The sequence below is a fragment of the Oncorhynchus mykiss genome, chromosome 7 (assembly GCF_013265735.2).
Source record: "Oncorhynchus mykiss isolate Arlee chromosome 7, USDA_OmykA_1.1, whole genome shotgun sequence".
Lineage (NCBI taxonomy): Eukaryota > Metazoa > Chordata > Actinopteri > Salmoniformes > Salmonidae > Oncorhynchus > Oncorhynchus mykiss.
Window position 1 is genome coordinate 62,219,308 of NC_048571.1, and position 11,513 is coordinate 62,230,820.

Sequence of the window (11,513 nt, forward strand, 5' to 3'; positions counted from 1 at the left end):
CAATTTGGTTTAGATAATGCAAAAACAAAGTGTTGAAGAAAGTAAAAGTGCAATATGTGCCATGTAAAAAAAAAAGCTAACTTAAGTTCCTTGCTCAGAACATGAGAACATATGAAAGCTGGTGGTTCCTTTTAACACGAGACTTTAATATTCCAAGGTAAGAGGTTTTAGGTTGTAGTTAATATAGTATGTATAGGACTATTTCTCTCTCTACCATTTGTATTTCATATACCTTTGACTATTGGATGTTCTTATAGGCACTTTAGTATTGCCAGTGTAACAGTATAGCTTCCGTCCCCTTCCTCGCCCCTACCTGGGCTCGTACCAGGAACACATCGAAAACAGCCACCCTCGAAGCATCGTTACCCATCGCGCCACAAAATCTGTGGCCCTTGCAGAGCAAGTGGAACAACTACTCCAAGTCTCAGAGCGAGTGACATTTGAAACGCGATTAGTGCGCACCCCGCTAACTAGCTAGCCATTTCACATCGGTTACACCAGCCAAATCTCATGAGTTGATAGGCTTGAAGTCATAAACAGCGCAATACTTGAAGCATTGCGAAGAGCTGCTGTTTCCACAGTCGACACCAGTGAGCAATAAGATTATGAGATCTGATGATCTGGGTAGGTGATTTAGGAATGGTGGACGTCATCTTCAACATGTCCTGTTCAGACCCATGTGAATTTACCCTGCGTCAGCTGTAACACACATCCTTCACATTGCGCTCTGGGGTCAGAGGGGGCATGACATTTACTAATGTATCACTGTCAGGATCAGCTAATCTTGTAAGAGCTGTGTCAAAGAAAACTGAGGTGATTTGACTGGTGGCCATTTTGTTTTCTGCTTTTTCTCCAGGCCCCGTTCCCCAACAATGGCTTTGTGAACGGCTTCAGCACCCCTGGGAACTACAAGACTGGCACCAGTCCCTTGGGCCTCGGACGACCGCCCTTCAACAGAAACCGGTAGGTGTTTTCTCTCAGGGCAAGAACCCCCCTATCCGGCCCCATCAGAAGGCTTTATTAGATGGCTTTGACCCAATGATGACATATCGATGCGCATAGAGGTGCTTCAAACTAAGTGATGAAGACTTTTGGGTTTTCCTTTCTTTCACTCCTTTTTCTTTCTTTCTCCTCTATCTATCCCCCCAAAGTCACTAGTCTCTACACTTGACCCAATGAGCGTTAAGATTATGAGATCTGAGGGTTCAAACGTCTTATTTGACCGTCCAAAGTGGTCCAGTGAATTAATCCACAGCCTTACAACATTAGATTCTGTTTTAAAAAGCCAGTTTGACTAGCACCAGGATGGTTGTTGTAATTGAACAGACACTGTAATTTAGTGCACATAATGGTATTTATGTTCATCAACAAAGCAAGACTGTTTTTTGGGCTCTGCTGCCATAAATAACTGGTTGTCTCTTACTCCCCACAGTGTCCCCCTCTATTCTAGAAAGAATGTAATCAATGCCTTCAGGTATAAATTATCAGATATCAATCATGTCATCAGTTGATGCTCTCTCACACTTTCATTTCATCCAGTGTCATTCTAAAAACATACGCATTAACAAGCTACGATGTTAATCCCGATTTTAAACCATCCATGTAATGCTACATTGGGGTGTCCCTGGGAATGGTGGTGAATGGCAACCCTCAACTGATATTTTAGATGGCTAGCGTAAGTGACAAATGACACTATGATCAAATTTTATTGGTCACATGCAGATGTTATTGTGGGTGTAGTGAAATGGTTGTGTTCCTAGCTCCAACAGCGCAGTAGTATCTAACAATTCACAACAATACACACAAATCTAAAAGTAAAATAATAAAAAAATAAAATGAATTACATTTACATTTGGTGTTTGAATATGGGATCCAGCAAGTTCATTACCCTCAGCTTGTGCTGAGCAAACCAAAACTATTCCCATAGTATTCTATACAGGAGCATATTTACAATCCCCTTCATTTGCCATCTTAATGTTTAATGTCCTGTCCTCATCATCCTCTGCATGAATCATACTGGAACCCCTCTAGTTATTTTGTGATCATATCGTTAGACTGAACGATAGATGGCATTTATGCTTGAGCGATTGAGTTCGTTAAGTTGATATGACTGACTGATCTTCCTTTCCTCAGGAACCACGCGAAGAGCCAGCCCCGGCCATGTGACGAGACCCCTCCTCCCTCTGTTACCCCCGTATCCCCCCTGGTGGATTGCCTGTCGGGCCCCTCCAGCGCTCTTCCTCCCCGGGCGGCAGGGGCTCCCCTGGGTAGCACCCCCGAGCCTGGCCCTGTGCCCCCCAACCTCAGGGACACCCTGCCACTGGCTGCAGAGGGGATGCCCAATGGAGACCTGGGCATTGCTGGCAGGGGCAGGTCAGTCTGCACAGAGCCCCTTCATACATCCATCCACACACCCAACAACCTGCTCATACATGAAATGTGATCATGTCCCTGTTGGGCTTTATCAAATGGCTTTGACCCAGTGATGACAAATCGATGCGCATAGAGGTGCTTCAAACTAAGTGATGAAGACTTTTGGGTTTGCCTTTTCCACTCCGCTCTCTCTCGCTCTCTCCATCCATCTACCCCCCCCCCCCCAAAAGTCACTAGTCTCTACACTTGACCCGATGAGCGGTAAGATTATGAGATCTGAGGGTTCAAACGGGTCTATCTTGGCCATCCAAAGCCTCCCCAACAGAAACGCTTACATGTTTGCTTATGATCATCTCTATGCTGTGTAACATGTTTATCTGTTGTAGGAGAGGCAGCTACAGAGGGATGCGGAGGAAGAGAGAGGACGAGAGGATCACGGTCAGTTTTCTGCCATTTAATTTCCTCTATCCCATGTTTAGTGTGGTTTATACCCCCTATCTCACCCACATGGTCAAATGTGTGTCTTCTGTGTTTTGGTGTTCAGAGGCCCATCCCTCTGAGCGAGATAAAGGTTCCACAGCCCAAGTTTGACCTGGCGACCTCCAACTTCCCTCCTTTGCCTGGGTGTGTGGTCAGCATGCAGGGAGAGCCCGTGCTAGAGACTCGCATGTCTGATGTGGTTCGAGGCCTCAAGGTGACCAGCGACAAGGTGAGGAAAAACCCTGTTAGTTTTTGCCTCCTGACCACTTGATGTGACAGGAAGAAGTGGTCTATAATAACTGTTTTGTCTGGTCTGTAACTTAATCCCAACTCTTACATTCCTCTTACTGTAGTTAGTCTCTCAGCCAAACGTCATGTCTTTCACCCCTCTTAAGTCAACTATGTCCATTTCTCTTATTTTCAGCCTGATGTGAATAAGGAGTCTGTGGCCCCTCCTGCTAGTGCCCAAAAGGAGGCTGTGAGTGCGCCCAGTCAGGTCGTGCCGGCCCACAAACCCCCCACCCCTCTGGTTGTGGAGCCCCCTGTTCCAAGGTATGGTTTACCTCTGGCTTACGGCGAAAAGATCTGCTGTAGGGATTTTGATGATCCAACATGATTTCACTGTTGGAAATGAACCTTATTGGTAACCTTTTCCTCTCCTGTCTGTGCAGTGTTGCTCATCTGGTGAAGAAAGTGGAGAAGCCTGAGCCTCATGTCCAAAAAGAGATGGCTCCACCCCCCACACCACCCTCTTCTCTGCCAACCCACTCACAGCCCGCCGCTGCAACCAAACCTACGCCCACCCACAGTCAGTCCATCTCCACGGCAACACCATTTCCCGCCACTACCACACCTGCACCGGTAAGACTTCACTCACTGCCTGGTGGATTTCACTGGATACATAATGCATTGGATAGAATGTTGTCAGTTAACATAACTGGTTAAATAGAGATTAATGAAGAGATGTCAGGCCCTAGTCATCCTATGTCTATTTTCTCTCCTCCACTATTCTCTTTTTTGCCTATCCATCTATTCATCCATCCAACCAGGAGTCAAGGAAACTGAGCTATGCTGAGATGTGCAAGCGGCCAGCCACCCAGCCCCCAGCGCCAAGCACCTCCCCAAACCCTCCCACCTCCCCAGCCAGCCAACCCCTGCGTGAACTGCGGGTCAACAAGGCCGACGAGCCCGCCACCTCCTCCAGCAGCGATGGGGATAGGCCTGAGAAACCCGAGCGGCCTGGAGAAGGCCAGCCCCGCCTTGATCCCCTTGGCTCATACTGTGGGGTTAATGGCCCTGCCCGATCCGGAGGGATGGGCCTAAAGTACTGGGATCAGCAGAGAGGTGCGTCCATGAGCCGCCGCATCTCCCCCCAGGGCTGGGCCAGACGGAGCGGGAAGGAACAGAACATTCCCCCCCGGTCACCAAAGTAGTTTAAACAACAACCAACAGACTAACAGAAAAACAAACACAAATCTATATACGTGTGTGTGTATATATATGTAAAGAGATAAATATATATATATATATATATGTGTATATATATGTATGTTATTGGATGAAAGAACACATTCGTGGTCTTCATCTTAAAGACCCCCCTGAAGCTCGGTCGGACATCCGCTGACCTTTGTTTAGGAAAGACTGCAAGCGGTAATCATTTTAAGAGGGGGCCGACACGAGTGTTACAAATCATAAACTGAAGGACTTGTTTGAAAGAATAGCGAGAGATGCTTACATGCTGCCTCACCTTGGTTAGCTTGAAGGCTGGGCCCTCCACTGCTAAATCTATGTTCATTTGATTTCTGTCAGTGGGGGATGGGGGACAAATGTACAGTAATGCCTTGTACCACCAGAATACTGGTAGTTGCAAAGGGGAAAAAAGGAAAAGAAAAGAGCTGTTAGCAAATCTAGTCATTATGCGACACAGCAAAAGATGTGGACATCCACCAATATGACATCGTTATGAGTTGATACATATGATGCAATTTGTTGTTGGAGGGGTTGGCAAGTGATTATTTTGGCAAAGGGCTAAGGATAGTTCATAAAATGTGTTTTTATGTAGGTTGGAAGCGAGAGGGCCACATGGTTTTAGAGAAGTGCCTGTTTTGAACTGTTCTGAGAGAGAGTGATTTGGGAAGCCTGTCAAGCTGCATTTTCTTTTAGGTGAAGAAACAGTCTTGGATGCCTGTCAGCCAAGAGTCTGGAATTATTTTGTGTTCAGAATCAATGGGAAAATATTAATTTATTAGAATCAATGATTTTATTTTCACGGTTGATGGACACTTTTGGTATACCCTTGCTTGAGTAGGACATTAAAACCTTTACGATAATGGTGCTTGGATACCGTGCAAATGTGGGGAAAAGTTTGGATAGTCAGGCTGTCGGTCACTGAATTATATTTTCCACTCCATGTCCTATTACTTTGAAACATATGGTTAAATGTTTGAGTTGTTGGTCCCAACTGTCTGCCAATCCTGTTTAGTTAAAATATGCTTTGGTTGGTTAATGACGATTGCGCCAACCATTAGTGCATAATCTCTCCATCCAGGTTCAAGTTCAGTAGGCGCAAGGTACTCTCAGAAGTTTTCCTATATGAACTGCTTGCTTTTGTTTTTTTAAGTGGTTTAAGTTTTTTTTAAAATGTTTTTTAAGTGGTTTGCTACAGTGTGTTATGAACATGACCCACCAATCCATTGGTTGGGATTTGAGTAGATCAGGAAGTGTTGTCATGGGTAACAGCTCATGAGAAAGGGAGGAGTCTTCCCTTAGTGAAGGTATTTGGTAGTTGAGGCAGTCAGCACTCGCATTGTAGACACCTGACACGTTCACAGTTATCATGAATTTGACCATTTTATACGTAGCCTTTTTAAAGGGGCAGTCTGCAGTTGCTACATTCATTATTGGACCTATTATTAATTTATGTACCAATTTGATTCTTCAAGTATCGAAGCTTTGTTCCACTGTCATACCCCATCAGAACCCAAAATATAAGCCTGTTTTACTCCAATGTTTGTAAACAAAGTAAATGCAGACTAAATCTATATAGCCTCAAAACATGGTTACAACTGTCATTTTTATGCATCCATAGCTCAGTCTATGAATTTGAGCTGTTACATTTCTCCAACCCCATCCCTCAGCTTTTTACTGTAACAGGGTAGGGAGAACGCTTTGTTTCAACTGCTGATTGTCATTTTAAGAAGAGTAGTTTTAATTATTTGTGTCTTTCATAAAAGTTTAACCTGTTGTATTAATATGTCTAATTAATTGTACCTATGTGGTCAAATGCAGGATACCGGCGTTAACATATACCTTCCTATTTATGTCTTGATGGAACAGGTGGTCTTTATCATCAAATAGAAACCTTTCCACCCCAGATATCTGGCCATTTCAACATGCCATCATATCTGTGCAACATGTTCCAGAGTAGTCTGCCATGCATTTTGGTAGCTCTTGTATCATGTAGAATAGGTTAGATGGTATTTTAGAGAATAGTAATGGGATCCCAAGCATGAAACTAGTCTTTGGTACTATGTATTCGAGCTTGCTCATTTTAAAATGGCCTGAATTCTGAAGTCAAGTAAACGTACTCAGTTCTCATTCTCTTATTTGTTGGCATCAGGAATTAATCTATAAAGGAGCTTACTGGTTTAGAGCAGCGATCACTGGAATTTTACATTTTTAATGCAAATAAACTTTATTTTTTAAAACTTTTTTAAAATAAATTTGTCAGTAAAGTTCTTCCCCAGCAAGAGTCCGGTTAGTGTTCTGACTTCTCAATTTGAGTTGATAACATGCAGTACCGAACCTGTCCCAGTATGAGATTAGGGGTGGCCAGTGGAGACTTCCAGGTGTGGTGATAACATGCAGTACCGAACCTGTCCCAGTATGAGATTAGGGGTGGCCAGTGGAGACTTCCAGGTGTGGTGTTGGTAGGTGTTTAGTGCTTATCGTGTACAGAGGGCTGTTTTCTTGTCCGTGAAATGCTGTCGAACTCTGATCATGTCCGTTTTGGGGTTATCCTTTTTCAATGTTGCCGTTGATTCATTGAGCAGAGATTCTGAAGGGTGATAATGATGAGTCACGTTATTTTGGGATGGGGTTGAGGGCAGAGCGACTGTCGGATATTAGAGTTTTGGTGTCTGGCTAACTCATAGGATTATGATTTAGCTGCTTTTTTCCCTTGTACATTTCACTTTTGGATTTTCTCTTTACTGTCTTAGTTTTCTTTTGATTGAAGATTTTAATGCATATCTCACGATTGTTTTAAATTCCGTACACATCCATTGTTTGAAAAATGGAAGTTTGCGTAATATTAGGAGAGTTGACTTGACATGGGGAGCATCAACCTTCAGATCTGTTCCTTTTCTATGCGCTTGCAAACTCATAATTCAGCCTTTGTGTATTAATGGATTGAACACTATCCAGACCATAAATGTATAGAGATAATTATGTGAAAATAACTTTTTTTGCATGGACATTGTCATTTTAAAGTAGTCAACTGGGTGGGGATTCCTATGGATTGGGAGCAATCAACCAATTATCAGAGCATTGACCGCCAACTAGCGGCTACAATAAATGAATTACTCAAGATTTGTTTCTAGACTTCAACACTGTAGCTGGTGGTAAAATGCCAATTTTAGCTTTACACTTTTTTCCAATATCAGAAGAAAATTGACTACTTTAAATGGAGATGGCCTCATTGGCACAGATACAACATTGTGATCTCTATGATCCAGACCAAAGTCAAGCAGGCAAAAAGACAACCTTGGGAACTCGCTCCAACACAACTGTTTCTGGGTGGGATGTGGAGAACTCGTAACCCTCCTACTGTTGGACGGAAAAGCTGTCAGTTAATTGATAATGCTCCCTGTCTCTTGATTGGCCAGTTATGCTTGATTAATGTAGTCCTATTTGAGCGAAGGCCACTTGTGTAGGTGGTCTGAATGTTCTTGTACAGATTTTGCACCTAGAAGGCTAATCTTTGGTCAGGTTTTTTTTTTTTTATCCCTCTATTAGTAAGCACATTTTAGATTTGAGTAAATCTTTTGAAAGAGTTCCTCAGTTTGACTTTAGTTTTTTTATGTACTCTGATGTACCCTTTTTCTTTCAATGCATTTAATTTTTTTTGTCTTTTTCCCAAAATGTGTGTGTGTGTGTGTGTGTGTGTGTGTGTGTAGTATTTCCAAAACTGTTATCTGATTTGCTACTTGGGTAAAGTGAAAATTCGGTGCACTGCCTGGGTGCTAGCAGTGCAGTAACATGTTATCTATCTAACCACTGGGCCTATGTTGTTGTTTTATATTTTTACATCTATTAATGGCTAAGTTAAGAGCAGCTAGTGGTGTTGTCGAATGAAATGCACTAACTTTTGTTTGAAAATAATCTCTGAATCCTGTAAGGTGTAAAATCATTTTAGATGTCTACATTGAAGAAAAGGTGTTTAGCAGGTTTGCTGAAATTATTACAGGAATAGGGTTTTATTTTTCTTTAACTGTTTTGATTAGTTTTTGTAGCACTTCCCTGCTGGGACAAAGGCGTTGGAGGGGGTGCAGCTGGGACATGGTAACATACGAGGGTGGGATGTGAGACACTGAATTACTGATTTAATAGATGTCTGAACAAAAACTTAAAAGAATAATAAAGTACAAATATTTCTTGTTTTTGCCTTAGATGCTGATTCTGGGTCCTGTGCTTGCAATGATTTTGCCGTCTGTGTATTTCTAAATGTTTTGTGTGCGGTGCTCTGTGGTCTTGTCCCCGACATCTGTGTTAAGTGTGTGTGTGTGTGTGTCCACCAGTTATACTTTTAACAGTCTCCTTTCTTCATGTCCAAATAAAAGTTTCAGGCCAAACCAAAATTCTAGTGCCTTCTCAATGTTGAGCTTTTCCTTATCTGCAAAGTAAAAGTAACAAATTCACTTTCATTTTGAGCAGGGCAGGTTTAGTGGGAAGGCAGAAATGCGTGGTGCTCGTAATCCCATTGAATGTGTTGTTCACGTGAAATACAGAATTATGTGCCGTGGTGGGGGTGTATCAGTCATGAGTTTCCAAAAGCTTATAACAACCAGAAAGATGACAAGGTCCTCTAACATCTAAGAAATAAGTATTATTTGGTCATATGGAGGCTGTTTGTAGACCTTGTGTGTACGCATGTTTTGAGTCTTGAAAATTGAATACGCTGCTCCAATAACATGACAGCTCCTATAAAAAGGTGTGCAAGCCCAATGGTGGTGGAAGCAGGAACATATACACACTTGTTTGGTGAATGTTGTATCATTTCAAGCCGGAACATGTATGTGAATAAACACTTTGCATTGTATTTATTGAGTCAAACTATATACAGTGGGGCAAAAAAGTATTTAGTCAGCCACCAATTGTGCAAGTTCTCCCACTTAAGATGAGAGAGGCCTGTAATTTTCATCATAGGTACACTTCAACTATGACAGACAAAATGAGAAAAAAAATCCAGAAAATCACATTGTAGGACTTTTAATGAATTTATTTGCAAATTATGGTGGAAAATAAGTATTTGGTCAATAACAAAAGTTTATCTCAATACTTTATTATATACCCTTTGTTGGCAATGACAGAGGTCAAACGTTTTCTGTAAGTCTTCACAAGGTTTTCACACACTGTTGCTGGTATTTTGGCCCATTCCTCCATGAAGATCTCTAGAGCAGTGATTTTTTTGGGGCTGTTGCTGGGCAACATGGACTTTCAACTCCCTCCAATGATTTTCTATGGGGTTGAGACCTGGAGACTGGCTAGGCCACTCCAGGACCTTGAAGTGCTTCTTACGAAGCCACTCCTTCGTTGCCCGGGCAGTGTGTTTGGGATCATTGTCATGCTGAAAGACCCAGCCACGGTTCATCTTCAATGCCCTTGCTGATTGAAGGAGGTTTTCACTCAAAACCTCACGATACTTGGCCCCATTCATTCTTTCATTTACACGGATCAGTCGTCCTGGTCCCTTTGCAGAAAAACAGCCCCAAAGCATGATGTTTCCACCCCCATGCTTCACAGTAGGTATGGTGTTCTTTGGATGCAACTCAGCATTCTTTGTCCTCCAAACACGACGAGTTGAGTTTTTACCAAAAAGTTATATTTTGGTTTCATATGTCATTCTCTCAATCTTCTTCTGGATCGATCACCTAAATGCTCTCTAGCAAACTTCAGACGGGCCTGGACACGTACTGGCTTAAGCAGGGGGACACGTCTGGCACTGCAGGATTTGAGTCCCTGGCGGCATAGTGTGTTACTGATGGTAGGCTTTGTTACTTTGGTCCCAGCTCTCTGCAGGTCATTCACTAGGTCCCCCTGTGTGGTTCTGGGATTTTTGCTCACCGTTCTTGTGATCATTATGACCCCACGGGGTGAGATCTTGCGTGGAGCCCCAGATCGAGGGAGATTATCAGTGGTCTTGTATGTCTTCCATTTCCTAATAATTGCTCCCACAGTTGATTTCTTCAAACCAAGCTGCTTACCTATTGCAGATTCAGTCTTCCCAGCCTGGTGCAGGTCTACAATTTTGTTTCTGGTGTCCTTTGACAGCTCTTTAGTCTTGGCCATAGTGGAGTTTGGAGTGTGATTGTTTGAGGTTGTGGACAGGTCTTTTATACTGATAAGTTCAAACAGGTGCCATTAATACAGGTAACGAGTGGAGGACAGAGGAGCCCCTTAAAGAAGAAGTTACAGGTCTGTGAGAGCCAGAAATCTTGCTTGTTTGTAAGTGACCGAATACTTATTTTCCACCATAATTTGCAGATAAATTCATTAAAAATGTGATTTTCTGGATTTTTTTCTCTCATTTTGTCTGTCATAGTTGAAGTGTACCTATGATGAAAATTACAGGCCTCATCTTTTTAAGTGGGAGAACTTGCACAATTGGTGGCTGACCAAATACTTTTTTGCCCCACTGTAATTGTTTTGTCATTGCATGAGTGCAGTCCATAAATATCGATCTTGCTTGATATGCTTCCCAAATTTCCAACTGTACACTGTGCCATCATGTTGCAGACTCAGGTCTTAACCTCTCAAAATCAAGTGCCACTAACAATTTTGTTCTAGCATCAGCGTGGCTTTCAAAATATTACATTGAGTCATGTGTCTTCTATATACCATGTATGATATGTATCTTGTACGTCGCTGGGGCTGAGCTTCCTGCCATCCAGGACCCCTATACCAGGCTGTGTCAGAGGAAGGCCCTAAAAATGTTCAATATCTCCAGCTACCCAAGTCATACTGTTCTCTCTGCTACCACACAGCAAGTGGCACTTATCCACCAAGCCTTGAACCAACAGGACCCTGAACAGCTTCTACCCCCAAGCCATAAGACTGCTAAATAGTTAGTTAACCAATAGCTATCTGGACTATTTAGCTGCATTGCCACTTTTGCACTCTTGACTCACATATGCTACTGTTTATCCTGTTGCCTAGTCACTTTAAGCCTACCTATATGTACATATCTACCTCAGTTACCTAGTACCCCTGCACATTGACTCAGTACTGGTACCCCGTGGACAGTTGTGGCCAAAAGTTTTGAGGATGACACAAATAATAATTTTCACAGTCTACTGCCTCAGTTTGTACGATGGCAATTTGCATATACACCCAAATGTAATGAAGAGTGATCAGATTAATTGCAATTGCAATTTTTGAGG

The 11,513-nt window shown here is 42.7% G+C and overlaps 1 protein-coding gene across 4 annotated transcripts in view; it reads left to right on the forward strand.

Annotated features, from left to right (window-relative positions):
- The window catches only part of LOC110528171 (la-related protein 4), a 33,364-nt gene extending 24,653 nt beyond the window's left edge, over positions 1-8,711 (forward strand). For 2 of the 4 annotated variants that reach the window (XM_036983712.1, XM_036983714.1), the window contains exons 10-17: positions 857-963; positions 1,433-1,474; positions 2,134-2,373; positions 2,760-2,811; positions 2,918-3,082; positions 3,278-3,405; positions 3,525-3,714; positions 3,903-8,711. In XM_036983712.1, coding sequence (XP_036839607.1) covers positions 857-963; positions 1,433-1,474; positions 2,134-2,373; positions 2,760-2,811; positions 2,918-3,082; positions 3,278-3,405; positions 3,525-3,714; positions 3,903-4,286 — 1,308 coding nt within the window. In that variant the 3' untranslated portion in view covers positions 4,287-8,711. The remainder of the gene's footprint in view (positions 1-856; positions 964-1,432; positions 1,475-2,133; positions 2,374-2,759; positions 2,812-2,917; positions 3,083-3,277; positions 3,406-3,524; positions 3,715-3,902) is intronic. The other 2 variants (XR_005052627.1, XM_036983713.1) reach the window with 2 other exon arrangements.
- The last annotated feature ends 2,802 nt before the right edge of the window (positions 8,712-11,513 follow it).